This window comes from Delphinapterus leucas, chromosome 9 (genome assembly GCF_059928025.1).
Source record: "Delphinapterus leucas isolate spDelLeu-1000000601 "Yukka" chromosome 9, BTC_Dleu_Yukka2, whole genome shotgun sequence".
In the NCBI taxonomy this organism is placed as follows: domain Eukaryota; kingdom Metazoa; phylum Chordata; class Mammalia; order Artiodactyla; family Monodontidae; genus Delphinapterus; species Delphinapterus leucas.
Genome location: NC_143137.1, coordinates 45637306 through 45662444, shown reverse-complemented (window position 1 = coordinate 45662444; position 25139 = coordinate 45637306). Strand labels below are relative to the sequence as shown.

Genomic DNA, 25139 nt, shown 5'->3' with positions numbered 1-25139 from the left:
TCACCCAGCACACCGCCCACGCTGTACAGAGAAACGGAGGCCCAAAGAGGAGAAAAGCCTGGCCAAAGGTGAGACAAGCAGGATTATGTGAAGTGACGGGGGTGGGCGAGTGGGGCGGGTGGTGAACACATCTCTGGCTGGCAGAGTCCTAAGTCTGGGGACTTAGGGGGCCAAGGGGCTGCTTCTCTCCAGAGGCCTTTGGGGATCTGACTCTCTTAGTGTAGACAGACCGCCCCCTCCCAAGACACCATCCAGAGACCACTCAGTTTAGTGCCTCTCAGGGACAACAGAAGGCCACACCACCTCAGGACAGCCATCCTCGGTGGGAGTGGGACCCTCAAGGACCTGATCCCGGAGACACTTCTCTTTCCAGACCCTAGGCCTCGCTCTCCTCCCCTTGCTGCCAAGAGCCTAGCTGGGCACGGGGAGCCCTAGGCAGCGTCGTCTCCTAGTCGTGACGGGGCCCCATGAGGTTAGTATGTTTTCTGTGTCCTTCACACAGATAAGGAAATTGAGACTTAGATGGGGTGGAGCTGCCCGGCACTCAGTGAATCGCGGCACAGCCAGGACCTCGGTGAGCTCTCCTGAAGCTGGGTCTGGGTTCCTCCTGCTGTTCCTCGCCTCCAGCCCCACCCCTGCAGGAGCTGTGAAAGGAAGTTCTGGCCAGACTCTGGAGTACCTGGTTTGAGGTGGGTGAACTGCATTTGGGGTCCTGTGGGGTGGGTCCTGAGAGTCACTGGGGGGGGGGCGATTTGCCCTGGGGGTCCCAGACCCTGCTGGGGTTGCCAGGGTGTGGGGGGAGTGGGCAGGGAAGGATGCTGCAGGCTCTGGCTCAGTAGCGGGAGGGAGGGGAGGGGAGGGGCAAAGTCAAAGTTCCCAGCCAATCTGGATTCAGATTTAGATGGTACATCCTGGACATCAAGCGGCATCCTTCCAGAGTACTCCAGTCCTGCATCATGACGCTACGGACAAGCAGCTCGGACTCTAATGCTAGCAGAACCGAGGCCCACGCCCCGGCCTTCAAGGCCTCCATGATACGGCCCTATTCCCTCTCCACCCCTGTTCCCACCCTCCCTTCCACCTGACACATCACTGGCCCAATTTTTCAAGGCCTTGCTCCCCAGCACTTCCTCCATGAAGTCTTCCCAACTTGCTTCTCCCTCTTTTTTTGGAATCAACCTCCTCCCATGTGCTCCTACAGCCTTGGCTGTGCTATTTCACTTAAGAGCAAATAGCAAAAAGTTCTCTATAAGAATCTCTCTCTCTCTCTATCACAGGAGCCTCTGGAAGGCTGGGTCAGGTCTTATGCCTCTTTGAAGAGCTTGTTTCTAGTGGAGAAAAGGCAACATACCCACAAACCCAATAAAAGGTGAACCTGGACAGGGAATGGGACATTAAGTGGAGGATTCCTGGGGAAGGGGCAAGGGAAAGTAGCGGGTGGCTGCATCTTTGGTCTTCCCTGAGATGAAGGGTCCTTAAGCAGAGGGACAGCTGAGACTCCACTGTTACACTTCTCAGCTGTCTGGGCCCCATGTATGCAGAGGTGGAAAAATGCTAGAGCGTGGGCTGAGAGCCCCCAGAGCCTGCTGAGGCTATTCAGGGTGCTGGCTTTCTGTGGGACCCTGGTCAAGTGTCTTTTCCTCTCTGGTCCAGTCATATCCCAGCCTTAAGCAGCAGGGGCGGGGAGGGTTGAACTCAGCACAGAAGGCCTCACAGCTGGGAAGTTCTCAGGTGTCTGGATGGCCAGAGGGGCATCCTTTCTGCTCTCTCTTTCCTCCTCCTTCCCTCAGTCAGACCCTCAGTGATGGTCATGCCTGTCCCACTTTCCCTCTCTCCCAGCAGGGGACAGTTCGCACACACAGGGTAACTGCTGACCCTTGGGCTTCAGGGGTCAGGGTGTGGTTGGGTCTCACTGGGGACTGGGAATGCAGACCTGAGTTCCTGGAGTCACAGCTTCTATTCCTCAACCCAGGGGCCCATCTACCTGGGACCCTCCCTGAGGCTCCGCCCCAGGACCAGGCCTGTCCTCAACAAATGTAATGTCCCCACTGCTTCAAGACCTTCAAGAACCACTCCCACCCCCTCCAGGAAGCCTTCCAGGAATGCTCTAGTGCCCACCAAACCCATCTTTCCAATCCCTGATGGTTGATTTGTGTAAGCTTGGTCTTTAAGCAGCCTGGAGCTCTGTGAGGACAGGGCTCAGCCTTTCTCATCACCCCTGGCTCCTGAGCAGAAGCAGGTAGACCCAGTGGGAAGACCCCTGTGGCTGGAGACCACCTAGTTTATGTGTTTCCATTTTAACACAACTAGGGCTTCAGAATGTCTCTAGACTGGGGTTCTGGGAAGTGGAGACCCCCCAGTCCTCCCCATAGGGTTGGGTTAGGTGAGGCATCTCTTCCCCTGTCCTGGCAGATGTCTCAGTATAGATGGGCCTGCCATTCTCAGCAGGACATGGTGCGAGCCTGAGGTCAAGGAGCCGAGGCTGAGCCGGGCTGGGCTTAGTGATTCCGCAGGAGGAAAATGACCCTGTCCACGAGGCTGCGGGACCCTCCTTTGCAGACACGAGGCCCACCGGGACAGGCAAGGGGAGGTGCCTGAGTGGGGCAGATAGAACGAGGGATGGGAGGAGGGAGAGATAGAGGATTTGGGGAGAAGGAAGGGAGGGAGGGGGGATGGAGAGAGGGGTAGGGGGAGGGAGAGAGAGAGAGAGGGAGGAAGGGAGCTGAAGGAGGAAGATGCAGGGAGGGAGGGAGGGAGGGAGGGAGGGAGGGAGGGAAAGAGAATCACATAGATAGAAAACAAGACAGAGACTGAGAAATACACAGAGACATACACACAAAAAGAGACAGAGAGAAAATACACCCAGAGACAGAGATGGAACCACACACAGAAACAGAAACAGAGACAGAGCCATGGAGACAAAGAGAACAACACAGAGAGAGACACACACACAGAGATGGGCAAAGGAGTGGAATACAGGTGAGAGGTGGGAGGAAAATGGAATACAGTGCCCGCCTCCGGCCAGACCACTGCTGGGCTAATCCACTTCCCTTCTCCCTACAGACAGGGAGACTGAGGCCCAGGAAGGGGGTGGGACTTGCCCCAGGTTCTACTGTGTATGGACATTATGATAGTTTTGGGTGGCCCAGGATGTGAACCTGATTCCCACATGGGCTTCGGGGAAACCTGGGAGAGGTAGAGAACACCTCCTGCCACAGGGCTGAGATGCCAGGCCCTCATCTTCTAGGCTCCCTTGTAGCCAGAGCTGGAGTGTGGGACCCAAAGCTCCACACTCCCCGCACCTCAACAGATGCACTGGCCCTGAGGAAATCAGTGAGCGGGGGGCCCACAAAATGGAGATGGGCAGAGTGTTTCCTGGGGACCACTGCAGGAAGCTTAAGAACCCAAGGCAGTGATGACAGCAAGGCCATGGTCCATCTGGTGGCCAGGGCTCGTGGCGTTGTCAGGACCCACTCAGGGAGAGTAGGGGTTCCCTCACTGGGCCAGCTCTGCCCTGAGTTCTTGGCTGGGGACCCCATTTCTGGTTCTGGTTCTCCGTTCCATCCAGTAATTCTGTAAGCTCCCCGACAGCCTTTCAACAAATTCCTTCTCTGTTTAACCCATCAGGTTTGCTTTCTCAGAGGCAGCAGAGCCTTAGTTAGAAACCTTGTTCTGTTATAAGCTGTGTGACTTTGGGAAAGTCACTTAACTTCTCTGTGCCTCAGTTTCCCCATGTGCAACAGGATAATATTATGTCTGTTATTGGGTGTGCGTAAAGACTAATGAGTTAACACAGGTCAAAGACAGTACAGACACACAGAACCTGCACCAGGTGGGGGAAGACACTGGAGGGGACTCGGACACGTGGGCACTTAACTGGGCTCTGCCATGGACGAGCATGGGTGGCCTTGAACAAGTCCCTTCCCTTCCCTTGGCCATTGCTGAATCTGGAAACAGCCTCTGGGTAAGAAGAACAAGGCTCTGACCAACTCTCCCACACTTGCTACCTGTAGCTGTTAGCTAACCACACAAGAACTCCTGAATACCTTGTCTCCAGACCAAGGCACTAGCCTGGGCTTCCTCAGCCAGCCAGTTGCGTTCTCCATATCTTCACTCAGACGTCCCTCCAGCTCCTCAGACCACATACCCTCTACCGTACTCAGCATTTCCCTAGTGTGGTCCCTGAATCCCCCCTCTTCCCTGCCTCATGCCAGTCTCGTCAGTTACAAATGCACCCTTGCCCTCTTCTGCTCTCGCAGCCTCCACTTGACCTGGGTCAGTTACAGCAGTCTCCTAACCCCTCCTTTTGCCACCAGAGACTCTGTGTCCCAAAGCTGAGCTCCTCTGCTCACAAGCTCCCCTAGGCTCCCTCCTGCACCAAAGGTGAAGTCCTCTGCAACACTGTGAGTCATCTGACCAGCATCCATCCATCTGGTCTCATCCTCTTCTTTCTCCTACTACCTGTGCTCCATATAACACCGGCCAGTCCCGAGGCACAAAGCACGGTCCCCATCTCTTCCCCTAGACTTACTATACTTTCACCTACTAAAATCCCACCTGTGCCCAGAAGTCCAGCTCAGAGGCTAAACCCTCCCTGATCCTCCAGGGTGAAGGCATGAGTCTTTTCCTGTCCCTCTAAGCTCTTCTCGCAAACTGTCTCTCACGGATGCAGTGCTGCCTGGTGGTTAAGAGTGATGGCTGAGGGCTTCTCTGGTGATGCAGTGGCTGGGAGTCTGCCTGCCGATGCAGGGGACACGGGTTCGTGCCCCGGTCCGGGAAGATCCCACATGCCGCGGAACGGCTGGGCCCGTGAGCCATGGCCGCTGAGCCTGCGCGTCCGGAGCCTGTGCTCCGCAACGAGAGAGGCCCGCGTACCGCCAAAAAAAAAAAAAAAAAAAAAAGAGTGACGGCTGAGGGAGCTGATTATAACCTTGAAAAAACTGACTTCATGTCTCTGAGCCTCAGTTTTCTCATCTGCAATATGGGCATAAGAGCAGTGCATATCTCAGGAGGCCTTAGGGAGGTGGGGATGATGGGATTATGTATGCAAAACTCTCTCAGTGGTAGCTGGCACCTGGACCATGATCCACACTTGGTAGCTTTGTGGCCCATTCTCTGTGCTCAGCTGAGTGGACGAAAGTACACGAGGACTGTTGCCTAAGCTTCTGTCCCATGCAGGCAATGCCCGCCCTCTAAAACATGAGGCTTCAGCGGGGGTCTGGCTGTAGCATAACAAAATTGGGTAGGAACAGGAGCCGGGACCCTTCCTCCTCTTCCCCCAGGCTTCTCATAGGAGCTTTTTCCCTCCCCGTGTCCTTCTTTCTCCAGGAAAGATCCCACTGAAAAGGCAAACAGAGCAGGAGGAAGCAGTGGCTAGGAGGCAGGGGAGGAGAGAAATCAATCACCCCGTTGCCATTGCCATTAGCTACCTTGGCTCTTCCCACTTCAGCCGCCACACTGGTTAATGGCAATGCTGCTTCTGCCCCACACGCTTCTCCCACTCGCCAGAAGTCAGTACTTTGGTCCAAATGAAGAAAATTGTTCATTAGTACCAGGGGCTAATTGGCACTACGTTTACCAACCTCCGTGGCACCCTGACCTTTTTTTCAGCTTCTCATTTGACGTGATGTGAGTGGTCTGGTACGTGCTGCGGCACCTCCTTTGGGAAGTCTTCTCGTCTCCCCTCCCCTCTCCCTCCTCGTCCCATAGCCCCCTTGCACTCCCCAATCAGGGCGTTTATCACTCTGTATCCCTTTTGTCTGTTGCAATTGTGAGTGGGGGCCTCAACGCCAGTGCAGTGGCTGGCACATAGTAGTTGTTTAATAAACTGTTTGACTACTGTGCTCAGCTTGGCAATGGAGAAGAGATCCAGGCCCTGTCCTCGGGGGCTCCAGGCTGGTTGAGGGGAGAGGGGACAGCTCAGGCTGTAGGAACCAGAGCAGAGCTGCCTCAGGTCCACAGGCCGTGGGGTGGAGGGGCCGCATCACCTCACTTAGCGCTTGGTCTCTGGGTTTAGACTGAGTCAGGGCCCCGGATCTCCACTGCCCCACCCCACACGGCTCACAAGATCCTAAAAATACAGTTTTATAATCTCAGGACTGGGAAGGAGCGTGGAAGCCATTCCTTCTGCTTGCACATCTCCTGGGTCAGGGACATCACCTCCTCCCAGGGAGGTTTGCTTTAATCATGGATAGGAAGTGTGGTCAGATGACGCAGAAACCTTCCTCAGCAGCCCCACTACCCCTCTCACTCCCTTCCGTTAGGAGCGCCACCGCCATTGGACTCCTCCAAGCACAGCTGTTCTCTGGGACACGAGAGCCCTCCGCTGGTGCAGACGGGGCAATGCCACTCAGCCTCAGGCGCACATGCCACGGTCTAGCCCTCTAACCATCTCTCGGGGTGAAGGCCTGAGTTCGGACAGGCGTGTGTGTGTGTGTGTGTGTGTGTGTGTGTGCGCGCACGCGTGCGAGTGAGGCGACAGGGGAGCTGTGCCACTATTCAGACACACATTCAGAAACAGGTTGCTATGATGCTTCCAGGATAAGGGGCTTCAGACAAGCAGGTGCCCTCCACTCTTGCCCCGTGTCTCAGAAGGCTCTTTGCTGGTGGGGCGGGGCTGGAAATGTGAGTGGCTGTTGAGGGCGGGCTAGCGATGCTGCATTCCACAGCCTCACAAGACACTCCCACTTGGCTCCCATCAGACCTACCACAGGGCATAGACTCAGGCACCCCCTCCCCTGCCAGAGCCCAACCGGAACAACCCCACCTGGATGCTGTGTGACTCCTGTGGCCTCTGCTGCCGTCCTCCCCAGAGTGTCAAGCCAGCCGGTGATTGGCCAGGAGGAAGGAGAGCACAGGCTGTTCTCCCAGGGAGTGGGGGTGGGCGGTCCTGATTCAGACACCATGCGTTACCTGGGTAGCAGGAGTAATGCTGACCACCGCCCCGGACTCACAGCCCAGAGGGCCAGTCCGGGGACATCCGGGTAGGGAAGAGGCTACACCCCACACTCTGGCCCAGAAACGGCTACGCTTTGCATGCCCCCCAACACAAGCCTCACCCCATTTTTCCTGCCTCCTGCTCTCCTCCTCTCCCACAGTAGAGTCTGATCGTGGCACTCACCCTGGGGGCTGGGAACTTAGTCTATGCGCCCCACCCCTTCCCACCTCCCCGGGGAGATGGGGGGCGGAAATTGGCTAAACACAGGGACGCCCTAATGGAGAAACTTCAGGCACCAAGAGTATATAATGTGGGAGAGAGGTTTGTCCTCAAAAGGAAAGAAGTGTTTCCTTCTCCCCTTTCTGGGCTCTCTGCGCATTGGAGCACGGAAATCGTGGGCAAATCACTGCCTTACTGAGGTCTGAAGCTAACGGTGAGGTGGGGCAGAGGGAGCGCCCACAGTATTATGTCTTTAACGCCGGCCGTAGGACAGTGCCACCGCCCTCAGGTCTTCGACGCTGGGTCCGGAGCCCTCGCTAGCCCCTAAACCGCCCTCCTGGGAGGCGGGTGCTGAACCCGCAGCGGAGGGTCCGGGGGACACTCACGGGTCGTGTTGTACTTGACGCCGTTGAAGTACTCGGGGCACTGCCTCTCCACCAGAGCTCCGGCCGCGCTCCGGGGCCAGCACGTCCCGATCTGGTCCAAGGTCGTGTTGCAGTAGGAGTAGGGACCTGACGACGGGAGAGAGCAGAGCGGGGCTCAGAGGGGTTGCTGGGGGCGCGGGGCGCCGCAGGACGTAGGGCGCGAGGCGCTCGGAGCGCGGGGCCCTGGGCGCACCCAGCGCGCCAGGGAAGGAGCCCGCGCCGACCCTGTCCGCTCGCCTCCCGCCTACCCTCGGGGTCCAGGGGCAGGCCCCAGCCGTCCAAGAGCAGCTCTTCTGTCAGCTCCAGGCTGCAGTTGGCCTCCAGCAGGCTGTGGAGCAGTGCCGCGTCCATCGCGCCCCGGAGCCGCGCGCCGAGTGGGAGTGCGAGCGCGCGTCCGGCGTGGCTGCCAGGGGCTGGGTTCGAGACTGAGCGGCCGAGAGAGCGCAGGGTCCTGGCCCTGCTCGCCCAGCCCGACCTTCCGGACAGCCTCCGGACGCTGCGTCGGATCGCCCGGAGCTGCCAAGTCGGGACCTTGGCTGAGAGGAGCTGCAAAGCGCACGGAGCTGCCGGTACACCCGCTAGGTCGCGGCCAATGGCGGCACCAGGGGGCGGGGCCAGGCGGCTCCTCTCGCCCTGGCCCAGGCTCCCGCCCCCGGCCCACCAGCCCTGCCCTGGGTCCGCCTTCTCAGGCCCCGGCAAGGTCCGGGGGAGGGTGGCGGCAATGCAGAATGTGGGCCTGGTGGGCGGAATGACCCGTCCGAGGATCGAGGCCCAGGGGTTGCATGGCGCAGCAAAGCGCGCGCGCCCGCCCACCCGAGGAGCCAGAATCGGGTGGCTCGCCGCCTGACTTTCTCCTCCTTGAGCGAGGACACTGGAGGGGGTGACAGGGGGAGTGGCGAGTCCACGTGCAGATGTGCGTTCTAGAAAAGACCCCTTAGTCTCTGGGAAGGAAGTGGATTGGAGGGGCTTCGAGGGAAGCAAGGGAGCCACTGAAGAGTCTAGTGAGATCAAATGGCCTGAATGGGTGCAGACCCGGACCAAGCCGTGGGGACCGGGATAGAGAGGGACTTCGGGGAGTGCCAGCCCTGGTGAGGAGGAACTGGAGAGAGGAGTGGGTGGGTGGCTTCCAACAGGAGCCAGGAGGCAGGGATAATGCCAGGTCTCCCGCTTGGGTGACTGGGGGCGGGGGTGGTGTTGTCATTAAAGGACACGGAAAAGTCCAGGGGAGAATCTGGCTGAAATTATCTGGAGGATTTCACACACCCGGGTCTTACTGCCCTGGGTTTCAGAGGGAATAAAGTGAGAAGTGAGACCCTCTCCTCCTCTTGGCTTGGGCAGGGCTGCCTGAAACTGGTTCCACACCTGTGTGTGTGTGTGTGTGTGTGTGCAGGAGAGATCAGACCCCAAAAACCTTTATTTGGAATTTGCCTAGGCCCCTCAGGACTGCCTGCTCCATAATTCCCTGTGGTTCCACTGAGTGCCTAGGGCAGGCCCACTGCTCATGCCTGCTGAGTGGGGGGAACTGGGCTCAAGAGACAGGGCCCCAACTCAGTCTTTACTGTCTCTGCCTCTGTCTCTGCTCTCTACGCATTTTACCCCAATTCTCATCCTCTCTTCTGGGGCAGTTTCTCCATCAGTGAAATGTTCTTAGAGGCCGCTCCCAGCCCTGACAATCTCTGGTTCTGAGTTATGAGATGCAAAGGCAGATGTACATGTGTGTGCACATGTGTGTGTGTATGTTTCTATCTTCAGAGGGCAGGGAGAGCTGGGACCCAGTCCCAGCTGGGCTGGAAGCCCCAGGGGAGCTAGACCTATCCCTTCTTGCCATCCTCCACTGGGAACAAAGTTGCCAGAGAAGACTGAGACCACCCTGAGCCAGCATTATGCCCTGAGCAGGGAGAGGAGAAGAGGCAGGCTGGGCTGCCTTTGTGTGCTCCAGTGTCACCAGCCTCCACATGAATGCTGCTGTCACTGCCCAGGCAGAGTCAGAGAGCACTGAGACCAGGGCTGAGCACAGCAATCTCTCCACGGCCAGCTGATTGGCAGGTACAAGGTGCAGACCAGCCAGCCAGGTCTGTCTTCTGCTTTTTGAATGGACAGAGCCCTTGGCTCAGCTCGGGCAGCTGCAGAGGCAGAGGTCCCTAATAACTAGTGCCAGGAGCAGGTGAGGATCAGTTGAGTCCCAACTCCAACCCTAGGCAGAGTCCTGTTGCCAGTCCCAGGCTGAGGTTCGGCCCTGGTCCCAGACTGAGCCCTGCCCCACAGGGTCACACATAGGCTAGAGTGTGGCTGGCAGGATCAGCCCATTTCTTCATTGGGAATTAGTCTCATTCATGCACAAAGGAGGCTCTCCACACACTGATCCCAGCCCAGGGGGAAAAGGAGAGATCAAGCTAAGTTATTAACCTGTTCATCACCAGAGCCACAGCACAGGAAAAGCAGCTATCTCATGGGGTGGTGAGTGCCCTGTGACCACAGGCCAAGGACTTATCATCGTCTCACACGAAGAATGGAAGCTTAGCCTGGGAGACCTGGACTGCTCTTAACTGGGACAGCACATGTGATATAGGTTCCTCTGGGAAGTGACCATTTCAGGGGCAGAGGCAAAGTTCATTCTGCATCTTGACGGGACAGTCAGGGCCTGAGCACAGGCCCACAGACCTGGGGTCCCCTGGTTTCCAGGATGCAGGGCCATTTCGTCATGGAGTTTATTATCATAGGTATGACTGTCTGTTATTCTAGATGCGACAGAGAGAAAAATGAAAAAAGGAGCGGCTTTCGAACAAATTAATTTTATAGCTCAGTTTAGTGTCTGCAAATAGGTAAACGAGGAAGATATTGTAATGAGCGAAAACTTTCCTCACTTAGATTAAATTCAACTACAATTAATAAAGTCTGGGACTTTTTGCTAGCCAAGGAAGCAGAGGTGGGTGGGAGGTCCCTGGGATGGAGGTGAGCTCCCAGGCCAGGCATTGGGGCAGCGGTATTTGGGACAGTCTGTGTGCCCCCAGTCTGGTGGGACAGGTTGCAAATAAGTTCAGGGAAGTGTGACAGGTGCTGGGGAAGATACCTGGGTGTCATGAGCAGAGCGGGGGTGGGTCAGGTGCCTCTGGCCCACCTCTGATGTCAGCTGCAGTGGATGGTCCTCCAGCGTACAGCCTAACACCAGATAGGCGTGCACAGCACAATGGAAAGACACACGGTGTCTCGCACAGTCGCGTGTCTGCACAGCACACACACGTTCTCTCACTCATCCCACCACCCATCAAACAGCTGGAAAACTGGATTTGAGGGGACAGAGTCTGCCTTTGCATGTCTGGTGGGGCTGTGCTCTGTCCAGCTGAAGAGACAGGGAGTACGCAGGGCTGGGACAGGTTGGGGGGTTCACTGCAGTTACAGTGGGACTGTTGAGGACACAGAGGCTTGGGAGAGGCCAGAAGGTGCCCCCCTCTTGCCCTGCAGCACTGGGAACAGTGCCCCCGGCCAGGCCAGATACTCCTTCCCCATCCTACCCCACTCCACGCTGGCACAGGGGAGATGGTCTGGTGTCTTCAGGTTGAGCCTTGGGATCGGGCTTCAGGTCTCTGGCAACCGTCCAACCCTACACTGTCGTTTACAGATGGCCAAAGGGAGGCCCAGAGGAGGAAAAGGAACTTCCTCTCCAACGGCTCCCAGGCCATCTTCATCTCCACAGCAGACTGGGCTCCTTGTCTCCCTTCACGGGGGGAGGAAGTGATTTCTCTAAGACTGTGTGACTTCTCACAAGAGTGGATCCCCATTGCCCTCGGGACAGAGCCCAGCTCTCTAGCACTGAAAACAACACTCTTCATGATTGTCTATTCCCCATCCTCTTGCTCCTCTCAACTTGAGATGCACTTTGGAACAACTCGCCGTTCCCTGGGGACATTCTCTACCTCTGTACCTTCGCATGTGCCGTTCCCTCTGCCAGGAATGCCCTTACCGCTGTGCTCCAGTTAGCCTAGCCGACTCCCATTCATCCTTCTAACGTTCAGCTTAGCCCTCACCTCCTTTGACTTGTCTGGGGTGGGTGGCCCTTCTCCGTGCCTCCATCTGCCGGGTGCTGGTCGATGTCACATCAAGGTTGTTGGTTTTTCTACTGTGACTCCCAGAGGGCAGGGCTGGTCATGTTCACTAAGCAGTCCCTAGCACCCATCAGAATGCTCCAGGCCTGTGCTCAGTGAGTCACCACTGAAAGAACAAATGCCCTGGCAGCAGCCCTGTCTCCCAGACCAAGGTTCTCTTCCCATTTGACCAGCCCTGTGTGTGTGTGTGTGTGTGTGTGTGTGTGTGTGTGTGTGTATTGGATTAGGGAGTTATTTCAAGGAATCCTTGATTCCATCTGGATCCTTACATTGCCTATGGACTGAAAAAATAATATGCCTTACAACTTACAGTATATGCTCTATTAGATTCCTCTGTGATGAATAAAACAGAAATAATCCACTTAAAGCCTGCCTTAAGTCTCTTGGGATTATGCGTTTTTCCTTTATTTGGACCTCAGGGGCATGCATTTTAATTGATCAGAGTCTTTGATTCATGACCTCTTGTCATCATTAGCCCATATACGGCCCAACTTTATTTTATTTTAGTCTTTTCTTTTATGGAAGTTTGTATGTAGTAGCACATATAAGGAATCTGTTGCCCAATCCAAAACTAGATCATTACCAATCACTTACAAATTTATCTATATACTCCTCCCTCAGAGGGAACATTCTTTTGAATGTTGTGTTTATCATTCCTTTGCTCTTAGTTTTTTCAGTTTTAGCGCATGAATGTATGTCTAAACAATAGGTTGTTTGTTTCTACTTGTTTCTGAACTTTGTTAGTCAATATGCATTTTCTCAATCAGTGGACACCTAAAAGGACATCCCTACCATGTGGGGACCTGAGAAACTATTCCCAAAGTCCGAGGGCATCCTAACAGCCTGCATGTCCCACTGCAGGGGCATGGTTAATGGATGATGCGTCCCCACGGTGGCTGCTAGGCAGCACCACAGCAACGTGGTGGATGAATAATTAATGACACAGGGAGATGTTCACTCTGAATCACAACAGGAAGAAGCAGGTTACAAAACTGTAGACACAGGATCATTCCAGTTTTGTGGAAAAAAGAAAAAACATGAGCCTCTATGGTTTGATAAACTTCTGGCAGACGTAAACATTATAAAAAATTCCTGGGTTGTGGGATAATGAGTACTTATCGTCTTCTTTGGTTTTTAAAAATATTTTTTTCCAAATTAAATATATGTAATATGTATTCCATTTATAAACAGATGGATGATAGTACAAGTCAAGCCAGGCAGAGCTCGTGTTTGGAGAGGCTGGGACTTCTCTTCACTAGGCTCAGAGGTGGGGAGGACGCGTATCACCTGCCAGGGGTCACGGGGAAGGTGAGGGTCCATGCCACACACGGGGCAAAGAGGGAGGGCAGGGAGAAGGTGGTGGATTTGCTGATAAACAAGTGTTGCCTCTGAGAGCAAAGAGCTCTGGCGAGGGGAGGGTGGGAGCTCTCCTGAAATGGGGGGGCCTCCATTTTTTGCCCGATGGCTGCTTGGCATGCTGGTGTAGCCACGGTCTCTCTTTCAACCTTCACAGTAAGCCTCTGAGGTCGACTTTGACCAATTTTTAACAGACAAGGAAACTGAGGCTCAGATGTTATAGGCTGAATAGTGTCCCCCAAATCCATATGTTGAAGCCCCAATCCTTAATACATCAGAATTTGACTGTATTTGGAGATAGGTTCTTTAAAGAGGTCATTGCTTTAAAATGAGGTCATTAGGGTGGGCCCTAATCCAATGTGACCAGGGTCCTTGTAAAAAAAGGAGAATAGGACACAGACGCACGCAGAGGGAAGACCATGTGAAGACACAGGGAGAAGATGGCCATCTACCAGCCAAGGAGAGAAGCCTCAGAAGGAACCAACTCTGTTGACACCTTGGTCTGGGACTTCTAAGGTCCAGAATCATGAGAAAATAAATTTCTGTTGTTTAAGCTACCCAGTCTGTGGTATTTTATAGCAGCCCAAGCAAATTAATACAGATGGGTTGGCTGACTCGTCCAGGGTCACAGAGCTGTTAGGTGGAAGAGCTAGGATCCAGACTTGGGTCTGTCTAACCCTAACACCTGAGCTTTCGACCACTCCACTGTTAAGGAGGGCAGACAACAAGGTTTTCCTCTTTATGCGTGACTCGGGCTGTGTTTGGTGCTGGCTCCCAGTTCTGGCCAGCACCCTTGTCTCCTTGTGTTCCGGCAGTAGCTCCAGACCCAAGGGCACCCACAGCCCTCCTCCTTCCTTGCTGCTTCTGTGGATGCAGCCCTGAGAAGGCCAGGACACTGGGCGGGGCCTTGGGGACATCTTTTCAGAGCCCGTTGAGGCCTGGGGCTCTTCTGAGTTAGCTCCGCAGTGGCTAACCCTGACTCTGAATCAGCCGCCAGGAAACTCTAAGGGGTCAGATCTCAGGGTCCCAGCTGCTACTTCACAGGTTCTTACCAGGAGGTAACACCTGTAGCCACGGCAATGGGAGAATGTGTTTTACACCTTCTGCCGGTCTTGCTGGAGTTTGAGAGCAGCGAGGTGCCCCCTCCTCAGGCACCTGAATGCCAGGCCAGCCAGCTTCCTTGGGTGTAGACGGAGGGAGCCGGGAGCTGGAGGACGACTCCCAGCCAAGTTCTTCATCATCGATGAAGGACCTGAGCCCCAGTGGGGAAGGGGCTGCCCAAGGACAGACACAAGGCCCGGGCCTGGAAGCCAGTCACCCTTCCCCACCTGCTGAGCTGGGGCTGGCCCGGGAGAGCCCGCTTCTCCCCCAGGCCCTGGGCCCACCCCCAGCTTCCGGGGTCTGCCGCCGGTGGTGGCAGGGGCTGGCATACCTGAGAGGTTGGTGAGGGTCATGATTGCGTGGCAGTACTGTCCCAGTAGCATCCACACGGGCTGGTCTCTGGGTGCCTGGCTGGGCCCGGCCGCCTAGAGGACAGGAGAAATGAGGGTCAGGCCCTGGCTAGACAGTAACAGCACATGTCTGCCTGTCCCCCACCCCACGCCGCCTTGTCCTGTCACTCATCCCTTACCCCTCTACTGTACAGAGGAGAAAACAGAAGAGGGAAATGCCCAAGGCCACACAGCAGAACAACAGCCTGGCCAGACCTGGAACCCTTAGAAGTGGTGTAGTGCATCTTGGCTCCCAAGGAAAGACTAATGCTCTGTCCATCCCTTGGCCCCCAAAGGTCTCTTCTTCCAGATGGGATGTGCCCTGTGTCCTTCTGTCAGCAAAGCTGGGGTGGGGGTTTCCGCCAGCCCTTCGTTTCCCCAGCAAACATTCGTACTGTGTCTACTGTGTGTCAGGCCCTGGCTGGGGGACATGGTGTCCTCAGGGTAGTCCCAGGCCAGGTAGGGATCCTCTAGACTTGGAAGGTGCAGAAAAGAGGGGAGAAGAGTGGATGATTTGACTTTGTTTCCCTGTCACACAGGTAAACAGGCAGTTACAAATGTTAACACATGGGACTCCTAACTTGGACTTGGGAAGACAGGGGAGGCTTCCTGGAAGAGGTGGCACTTTGGGGGCAACCAGACGGACGAGCAGGGGAAAAGGGAGGAACCACTGTGCCAATGTGAGCACTTGCCAGGGAACAAACGTGATTGTTGCAACAACGGCAATTCCATCCAAAAGACAGAAACCATCTAGGATCCCATCTCCTGAAAAAATAATGAGGGAATGCTGGATATAGAGGGACAAAGTAGATGTGGTTATCTCTGCCCTTCAGGGGACCATCTTCTGGAGGAAAAGATGGATGGGTAATCAACTTGTTACAGCGTCTACAATTTGCTGAGAAGGAATAAGGTAGCATCACAGAGGGGGTCACGCTGATGTGGGCTTTGAAGGTGGAGTAGGAGTTTGCCCAGCTGATAAGGGTGGGGCCAGGAAAGGCATCCTAGATAGAGAACAAAACACGTTCAGAGGCAGAGAGGCTGGGAAGTGCATGGTGTGAAACTGAACAAAAGCAATGCCCTCTAAAATTCTAATCCTTGTCTCCCATTCTTGCCAAGACCACCACTTCTCTTACCTTGTGGCCAGTGCGTGTGCGCACATGCACTTGCACATGTGTATGCAAGATGACTTTTTTTTTTTTTAATTTATTTGGTTGCACCAGGTCTTAGTTGCAACAGGCAGGCTTACTTAGTTGCAGCATGCATGCGGGATCTAGTTCCCTGACCAGGGATCGAACCCCCGCCTCCTGCATTGGGAGCGCAGTCTTAACCACTGCGCCAACAGGAAAGTCCTGTAAGATGACTTTTGCACGTCCCCCCAACACCGATATTCCTGATCCTGGGATTCTGGAAGGCACTGCCCCACTAGTGGGCAGCCCCTCCCCTTTCTCCTGCCTGTCAGATATTTCCACCCTGGCAGCTGGGTCAATGTTTGCCCCAGGATGTCCCCAGGACCAGAGCCCGACAGCCCTCAAACATCACGTTCCCCACGTCGGGCTCAGTCCGTTTCCTGTGCTGGGGCTGGAGGCTGCATGCACAGCCTCACCACGCCGACCTGGAGCCCCTAATTAATGACCCCGCTCGGTCAGGTGGGAGAGCCGAGGATGGCACAGCCGCCACTTACAGGTACTTACTGCACCTGGGTTCTGCCAACTGTCTCCACAGGGCTGGAGGCAGGAGGAAGCGCTGGGAAGCAGAGGTGCTGTGTGTGAGATTAGTGTGTGTGCAAGGCGTATGTGTGCAGGGTGTGTATATGTCTGTGTGGGGTGTGTGGGGTGTGAGAGTAGTATGTGTACAGTGCGTGTAGTGTGTGTGTGTCTGGCTGCTGTGAGGGGCTTCCTGAGCCATCAGCCGGGAGCTCTGGCCGCTTGGCCTGCAGGACAGACACTGGGGGCCATGGTCTTGCTGTTCACATATCCCAGGGCTGCCAGGAGCTCCCCAGCATCAGCTTCTTGGGATCATGAAGGCCTGGCTATCCAGAGAGCCACCTGCCAGGGGTGAGGTGGGCTGGGGAGGGGACACTCTGGGTCCTGGGAGTGTTCTGATGCCCCACCCTCAGCTGGGTCAGGGGAGAGTGTGGGCCCTAAGCCTAACCCAACCCCCGTTCCCATCCCCCTTCTCTTCGTTTGAGAAGCAGCTAGTACGCTCTCTCTGGGGGCAGTGGGGAGGGCTGAGTTCCTAGTGAGCCACCAGCCTCTGGAAGCCATGGTAGAGGCAATGCTCAATGCAGAGGCATGTGGTGTTGATGGTGGACTCTGACCAACCAGATTCTGCATCTTAGATGCAAGCTCCTTTTCTCAAAGCCCCCAGTGGCCACACTGTGGCCCCATCACTCAGGCATCTCATGTTCAACTTCGGGAGGGTCTGAACACTTGGCTCCGAGCTCATGGACAGGGGCGGCCGGGCATCCTCTGCCAGGACTCAGGCACTGTGGGGCTGTCCTTGTATCAGTCGCTGTCATCTGAGGCCGTGGCTGAGTCTTCTTGCTGAGCAAAGCAGGGGGCACTGGCTGCCGTGCTCAGTATTGATGTGTGCTGTTCAAGCCTGGGCAGAATGGGCGAGCAGATCAGAAGTGGTTGTGGAATAATTCCCAAGTCTGGGCTCCATCTCCAACTCCTTCTCTCCACTGGTCGAATAAGCTGGCAAAGCCAAAGATGTTCATTCTCTTCAAGGGGGCTGGTTGGGTGGATTTGACTCAGTTCAGACCTGCAACATACCCTGGAGGTGCCCATTTTGGACAGAGCCGCTGCTGCTAATGGTGGTGGGTAGGTGGGGGAGGGGCGGGCAGGGAGGAGGAAGGAGAGACCGGTGCCCCCAGAAAGCCCACAGTGGGCCAGGGAAAGCAGAGACACAGCCATGAATAATTATCCTCAAGGCCTGGGTGATGAGCTCTCAGAGGCAGCAGACTGCAAACATGCCCATGTTCAGGGCTCTGGGGATGTTGCTTCTCAGCTCTGTGGCCTTGGCCGTTACTTAACTTTTTTGAGCCTTGGCCTCCGCCTTTAAAATGGGGATAATATAAACCCCATGGGGCTTTGGTATGCATTAAACAAATTACTGACTGTCAAGAGCTGCTACATAGAGGACACGTGTTACATGGTGCCTCTTGTCAAGGACTTTAGGAGGGGTACAGTTAGGGAGCTCAGTAATGGGGGGTTCAAACCTCATTTGGGGGAGTCCCACAGTGCAGTTCAAGCCCTTCTCCTTTAGAAAAGCCTCTTAGAAACCCCATGTTCTGCCTTCCAAGCTCTGCAGCCAGCAGGGCTCCCCCTCTCAGCCCTCAACACCCCTCCCGTGTACAGTGGCCCCTGAAGACGCACCTTCACCTCGCTCACCAGGCTCACTGCTCAGCAGTGCTCAGTGGATGCTGGGTGAGAAAACTGCGCATGGAAGCTGAGTCCAAGAGGATGGAAGGACTTGGTCCAAGGTAGGATGAAGGGTAAGAAGAGCAGAAAGAAATTCCAGGGGCAGGAGCTGAGCGAGCAAAGGCTCAGAGGCAGGGAAGCACAGGGCCTGCTCAAGAAGCAGCAAGCCTCTGGTTTGGGGATGCTATTAAGAGGACAGAGGGTGGGAAAGAGGCTTCTTGGATGTGAAGTCAGCATTTACTATGTGCTAGACACAGCTCTAAATGCTTCAGGGCAGCCCATTTAATCCTCACAACAGCCTCTGAGGTGGCTGTGAATGACCCCATTTCACAGGTCAGGAAACTGAGTCCCAGAGAAGCGAAGTCACCTCCCAAGGCCACACAGCGGGTAAGGGGCTAAGGCAGGACTGTTCAGACAGCCTGGTAGGCCACAAGTGGTCCCGTGTGAGGGGGTGAAAGCCTGTGGTCTGCAGATGCTGGGAGGACCCCAGCTCCAAAAACAGGTGAGTCAGAAGCAGCTCTCACCAGTGGAGTGGGGGCCTGTGGGCAGAGAGCTAGGTCATGGGAGGAGGGGAGGGAGACCCAGCCAGCCCAGCAGGGCCTTGCGCAAGGGAGACAAGAAGTCTGGCTTCTAGAACTGACTCTGAGCCACCTGAAGACCCCATTATCTCTCTTTTGTGGGGGACACCTTGGACTTCTGATCAGCTCTTGGCTGTCATAGGGGCAGAGAGCTGCCCCCCCACAGCCCCGCCCCATGAGGCTACAGGCTGCTGGAGCTCAGGGCCCATATCTGTCTGCTTCACATCTGGGTGCCCAGTTCCCAGTCCAGAGCCTGGCATGTAGCAGGTGCTCAATAAATGTTTGTTTGGATGAGACCATGGTCCCCTCAGCCAGAGATAGCTGCACCCCGACCCCCAATTCTGGGAACTCAGTTCTGGGCTTTTCCTGCTTGTCAGGTAGCCTTCTTTCTGAATTTTCCCTTTGAGGACGGCCCGGGTCCAGCCTCTGTGTGCCTGGAGTTGGAAGCCCTCCCTTACACAGGGCAAGGGAGAGGCCCTGGCAGGGGAGCCAAGAAAAGAGAGCCAGCTGCTCTTCCTCCACCTTGGGCCCTGTCCAGGCAGAACCTGGGGCCCAGGCGCCAGGCGGGCCTCAAAGGTGCCACCTCCCTGGAGCCGGGGGTCTGGCCCAGCCTCGTGCTCCCTCCTGGATTGGCAACAAAGCTTCCTCTAAATTTAGCTGCTGGTCTAAGCCTGGGAGAGTTGGGACCACAGGTCCTGCAGCCAGGCTGCCAGTACTGGACAGGAACGGGGTGAGCTCCCTCCCTGCCTTCTCCCTCTCTGCCCAAGGTCAGAGAGGACTCCTCTGGAGGGGGCGGGGTTCCTCCCCAGTGTTTTCTTTCATTCACTGGTCTCACTGAGCCTGAGCTAGGAACAGAGGAAGGAGAAACTCAGGCCCTACCCGGGGGAAGGAGGAAGAGATGGGGACACTGAAGACAGGGTATGGGGAGGAGGGAAGGAGGGGCAGAAGAGAGGGAGGAAATGGGGGGAACGGGGCGTGAGGAGGCAGATTCTGGGCCCTGAGCAGACACAGGCCAGACAGTACTGGAGCTGCGGCAGGCTGAGGCAGAGGGTGAGGGACTGGCAGTCAGATGAAGGAAGTAGGTAATTGTTTTCTGGAGTATCCGAGCAGGCTTCCTGGAAGGGGAGACTTTTTATTTTTCAGGTTTTTTTTTTGTTTTGTTTTTTGCCGTACGCAGGCCTCTCACTGTTGTGGCCTCTCCCGTTGCGGAGCACAGCCTCCGGATGCACAGGCTCAGCGGCCATGGCTCACGGGCCCAGCCGCTCCGCGGCATGTGGGATCTTCCCAGGACGGGGCAGGGGAGACTTTTTAGCTGCTCAGTTCTAACTTATTAGCTGCCGGGACCTTGAGTGAGGGCCCCAAGAGCCCAAAGCAGCTTTCCGTAGGGCTCTCCCTACCCTGAGTGTTCCAGCAGGTCCCTCTTTCTAAGATGTCCCACTCTCCCATCTAGTCTGAATCCAGCCACCAACTTGCCTGGAGAAACTTCCAGGTCTTTCCTTGGCGTGTGTTCTCTCTCATCTCTGAAAGCCTGTGGCTCCCTCTAGCCTCTGTCCCTCTTCTCTGACCTGTGCCAAGCCCTGGGTCCTGCATACAGATGTCTGAGGGAGCAAGGGGGTAGGGAAGGCAGGAGCTGGCCTGCAAGAGGTCCTACAACAGGTCACTAGGCCTAAAATTATCTCCTTAATGATCAACTCATCTAATATCCAGTTTTCCTAAAACTCACCTCTTTCTGATTTGTTTTGGCATCTGAGTGTCTTACACTTTCGTGAAGGGAAGGGAGTGTGGAGTCAGGCTGCCTGGTTTGAATCCCGGCCCTGCTACCACCAGATGAGTGACCTTGGGCACATGACCTTGCCTTAGCTTCTTCATCTGTCAAATGGGGATATTGATGGTCTTATGCCTTAGGGTGGTTGTGAAGCTTAAAACAGGTAATGTGTGTCAGAGCTTAGAACAGTACCAAGCATGTGGTAAGTCCTGTGGTCTAAACAGAATACTAAACAGAATGAACAAAACAAGCTTATTGGATAATATATCCCTCCCTCTGGCAGATTTGAAATGATATCTTAAAAAATTAGAATTTTGAGTAAAGTGACTTATGACTGACTGAGGAGTCCTAAAAATGCTTAAAATTAGATAAAGTAGAAAATGATAGCTAAGAGAGTACAGAATAGTCCCATAATTCATAAAGGGCTGCAAATCTGAGACTTACTAGGAATAGGAAATTAAATAGGCAGACAAACTGGTTTTTTTAAAAAATACTAAAACATCAACAAAATGGCAAAAACAGAGAGACTAAATTAGCTGATTAGGTTAGAAAACACTCATAGAGTAGCTGAATTGGGGGGAAAGAGTTATTAGATGAATTAGCTTCTGGTAAATGGCCCTTGAGTCCCCTGCCCCCAACCCTCCACAGACCCTGGGTGTGTGTGCAGGGCCCTGGCCTTGGTCTTGGGGAGAGCTGTGTAGGTTAGCGGGGATCCAGGCTTCTGGAATTTGGGCTTTCCCTCTTTGTTGAGCCTTCTCAGGACAGACAGCCCCACCAGAAGCAAGAACCTGGGGCAAGAGACCACAGAAGTGCTGTTCTAAGGCCCTGGTGGGGAGCACCTTGTTGCTCAAAGGTCTGAGGGGTTGGACCCAGACAAGACTTCTTGGGGTCTTCACAGAGGGGGAGGCAAGGTTAGAATCAAGGGGTTTGGAATCCAGCAGCCATATTTGTTAGCCTTACCCAACCTGCATTTCCGTCTGTAAATAACTGTCCCGACCTTCCCAGTGTTTTAGTAAAGGGTTTAGCATGGCACCCGGTGCCCAAAAAGCCTGCATGATTTCAGCACTGCTTCCCAAAGTAGCTTCTCAAAGGCCTCGGAGGGCAGCTGGTAGCACCAGGGTCAAGGCTGGGCTCCTGCAGTGCGGGCTGACCCAGGGTGTCCTCCCCACTCAACCACCAGCTGGAATGTTCACAACTGCACTTTAGATCAGGCCCCTCCCCAGCTTAGCGAGCCCTGAACTCCCTGTGCCCTTGGGATAGAAATCAGATCCCACCCGGACCCACCATGCCCCCTGGAGCCTCGCACCATCTCTTCTCAGGGTTGGGACTCTAGAGACTTCTTCCCAGCGTGCTCTTCCCTCAGCCTCCCTCTAGGACCACCCCATCTCCGTCCCTGCCATCCTGCCCACCTCCCGCCAGACTTCCTCCCAATCCTGGCAGAGAGGCTCTTATACCTGCACACACTTGTTCTCAGTTCCCATGACCAGAGTTTGTAAATACACATTTAATTCTTAGCCGTTGTTTTCTTCGGCCAGCGGCTTCTTTAGGCTATCAACTTCATAGGGCAGGGGCCATGGGCTGCTGTTTTCACCCTTATGTCTTTACCATGCATGATCTTCCTTAAATACTGGCTGAATCAAGTATTATTGAATAAATGAGAGGGCTGGAGGCCAGACCCTCCTGGATCGCCTTCCTTCCCCACCACCCGCTCCAGGTCACTTACTCTCTTTTTATAGAGAGCAGAAATCTCAGAATAGTTGGACGAGGACCCAGAAATAAATCCCATTACCATGAAGACCCAAAGCAAGGAAGCCTGTGCTTTGGGGCTAGAGAGACCACGGTCCTCTCTAGCTGGTTACGTGCTGAGTAACTTTGGGTGAGTAACTAGTCTCTAGTCTTGGGCCATCCGGGGAGCTAGGGGCAGGGCCTGGGCTGACTCTACAGGGAAATCAGACTGTTGCCTCTGAGGTTGCCAGTTCTGACGTCCCCGGGACCCAGGGTACCCTCCCACAGACCCCTCAACCTGGCCGGGCTCTGGGGCAGCAACCAGAAACCCTCTCCGTCTAACCAGCTTGGGCGGTTGGCATCATGGCCCCCAGAGGGGGACGGCTGAGGGGCCACCCTGGCCCTAACACCAACTGTCTTGAAGGCACCTATCCCCAGAACAAGTGCCAGGGGGCAGAAAGAGCTCAGAGCCCAAGACATCGGGAGTGGGAGGTGGGCAGGAGGGGGTGGTAGTGAACCCACTCCACAGCCTCCACCCATCCCAGCAATGTCCTTAAAAGGATCTGGCAGGTCTAGGGGCCATCTGCCCATCGGGGCACTGACCACACCTCAGCATGGTGCCCACTCCTCTCCTCCACCTGACCAGATCCCCTGGGAGGGCAGGGCCCCTAGTGCCTTCATCTCTGCTTACTCTGTGCCAGGCATGGTGCTCAGAGCTTTACCTGTACTGTCTCAACTGTTCCTCATGACAACCCTATTCAGTAAGCACCAAAATCATCCTCATTTTACCCAGGAGGAAACTGAGGCTGGGGAAATTTGAGTAGCCTGTCCAAGGTCACACACTAAGCCGCAAAGCAGGGATTTGATCAGGTCTGTCTGCAAAGCCACTTTGCCACAGACAGTGGACGCTCACTACCCATCTGTTGAATGAGTGTTGAACGAAGGAGTCCTCTGTGTACATATGCGGATGGGGCCAGGCCTCCTGACCTCCAGCCTGGCTCTGTCCCTTGCACTGCATGGCCTCTGAAATCTTTTAGTGTCGTGGCTCTTCATGAAAAGTGTGGCCTAGGACAGGTCACCCTTCCTCTCCGAGCCTCAGTTTCCCCATCTGTAAAATGGGGAGAGGGTAAGAGGTAGATTCCTCCGACATCTGTTTCTGGAAATCACCCCCTCCTAGCCTCACCCCCACTTCTTCAGTTCTTTCTGTACAGCTCCTCTCCATCCCGTCACCCTCGGCTCCTACCTGCAGACCATGACTCTGGCCAGTGGGCACACCCACAGCTTTGAGAAACCCCTGGCAAGGCTGGTTCCCCCAAGTGGCCCCTCTGCCCCATTGCTCATTTGATACTGAGGGCTGCCTGGTTTCAGGCACTGAGACAAGCGTGGGGACCGGGCTGCAGGAGACAGGGGACAGCTTTCTGGGGGTCCCTTGTGGGGAAGGGCCAGAACTGGGATGGGGTGAGGAAGGGACTTGAGGCTCCTGCAGGGGAGATGCAGCGGGATCTATAGGGGAGGTGACAGAGTGGACAGGGGACAGGAAATTTCTGGACCCGAGGAAGGGCATGTCGTAGACACTAGGGCGTCCCCCAGAATGCTCTGCTCATCCACAAAGGCTTCCAGGTCCCATCCTAGCTGGTGTGAAGACTTTCATCTCCCCTCCACTTGCCCCCTCATCCAGGCAGGACATCTCCATCCCATCACCGGACACAGGGATCCCCAACCCCATCCTGGCGACCAAGCCCTAAGACCTCCTCCATTCAACTCCTAACAGGGCTAAGTGAAACCGAGCCCAGTAACTGAGCAGTGAGACCCCCTACCGCCTCGCAGTCAGGAGAGCACGGAGCGCCCCGACCCTGAGAACAGATGCCGCCCCACCCCGCGCCTCCCCGCCCGCCACCACTCCCTGCACTTACTCTGAGCAGCGGCGGCAGGAGGCAGAGCAGGCAGAGCAGCGGGTGAGGGGCGTGGAGAAGGCGCGGGGGCCCCGCGGGACCCCCCATGCCCTCAGCGGCTGCGGACCCGAGCGCACCTCAGAGCATAGCAGTCCCGCCCTCCCCCGCCCCAGGCTAGAGCTGTGTGGGCCCCTCCCTCCCCGACGCGCCAGGCGGCCAAGGTATGGCCCTGGGCACGGGAAGGGGGGTATTCTCCCCCCCTCTCCACACTCCGCAGTGACACCGCCCCACGGCCCGCCCCCTCCAGGTTATTTATAGCGGTGCTGGGCGGAAGCTTCTGCCCAGGCAGCCGGAGAGACCAGACTGTGCTTCCAGTCTGCAGAGAAGGGGTTAATGCCTTTTACCAGCCTGCCACCTTTGCCAGGGCTGTAGCTGCCCACGCTGGGGAGAGAGGAATTGAGAAAGGGAGGCGAGGGTCTTTGTGGTTTTGGCCAGAGCACAGAGTGGGCTGGGCGGTTCTCATCCCCACCAGGCTTCCCAGCCCTGCCGGCGTCTTCTAACTGTCAGGGGAGCTTTTACCACACACCACTGCCCACTGGGACAATCGAAATTTGAACGTGGAGGCCAGATTAAATAATAGTTCTGTGTCAGTGTTCAACTCCTCGATTTTGATAACTGCCCTATCCATAGGTAAGAGAAAATTCTTGTTCTTAGGGAGTAATATTTAGGGCTAAAGGGATACCATATCTCTAACTTATTTTCAAAGGGTTCAGAAATACACACATACACATACAGATACACGTATAGAGAGAAAGAGAACAATAAAACAAGTGAGGTAAAATGTAAATAATTGGTAAATGTGGGCAAAGAGTATGTGGGTATACTTTGGATCATTCTTCCAACTTTTCTGTAAATTTGAGATAAAATGCTAAAAAAATATATTCAACAGCAAAAACAACAACAAAGGAACAATGACAACAAATGCAGCAATGCCAGACCCCACCCAGAGCTTCTGATGGTACAGGCTGGGGCAGGGCCCAGGCATTGATACGTTTTAGTAAATTTCACAGGGATCCTGATATCAGGCAGGGCTGAGCAGTGCTGGTCTCAGATGGGGACAGGTCCAGCCTAGGGCTGGGTCAGGGCTCAGGAGGTGAGGATTCTGGGAACCACTGAAGAAGGCTGTGGAACTGTTCTAACAGGTGGGCCTGGTACACAGCGTTTAAA

The 25139-nt window shown here is 55.2% G+C and overlaps 1 protein-coding gene across 18 annotated transcripts in view; it reads right to left on the bottom strand.

Annotated features, from left to right (window-relative positions):
* CRHR2 (corticotropin releasing hormone receptor 2) overlaps positions 1-24050 on the bottom strand; it is a 46013-nt gene extending 21963 nt beyond the window's left edge. For 4 of the 18 annotated variants that reach the window (XM_089917563.1, XM_089917574.1, XM_022584084.3 and 1 more), the window contains exons 1-3: positions 23934-24050; positions 14473-14566; positions 7543-7668 (exon numbers count right to left, since the gene is read on the bottom strand). In XM_089917563.1, the coding sequence (XP_089773689.1) occupies positions 7543-7668; positions 14473-14566; positions 23934-24020 (307 nt within the window). In that variant the 5' untranslated portion in view covers positions 24021-24050. Of the gene's footprint in view, positions 1-7542; positions 7669-7829; positions 8133-14472; positions 14567-23933 lie in introns of those variants that run through there. The other 14 variants (XM_089917568.1, XM_089917571.1, XM_089917572.1 and 11 more) reach the window with 9 other exon arrangements.
* Between the last annotated feature and the right edge of the window lie 1089 nt (positions 24051-25139).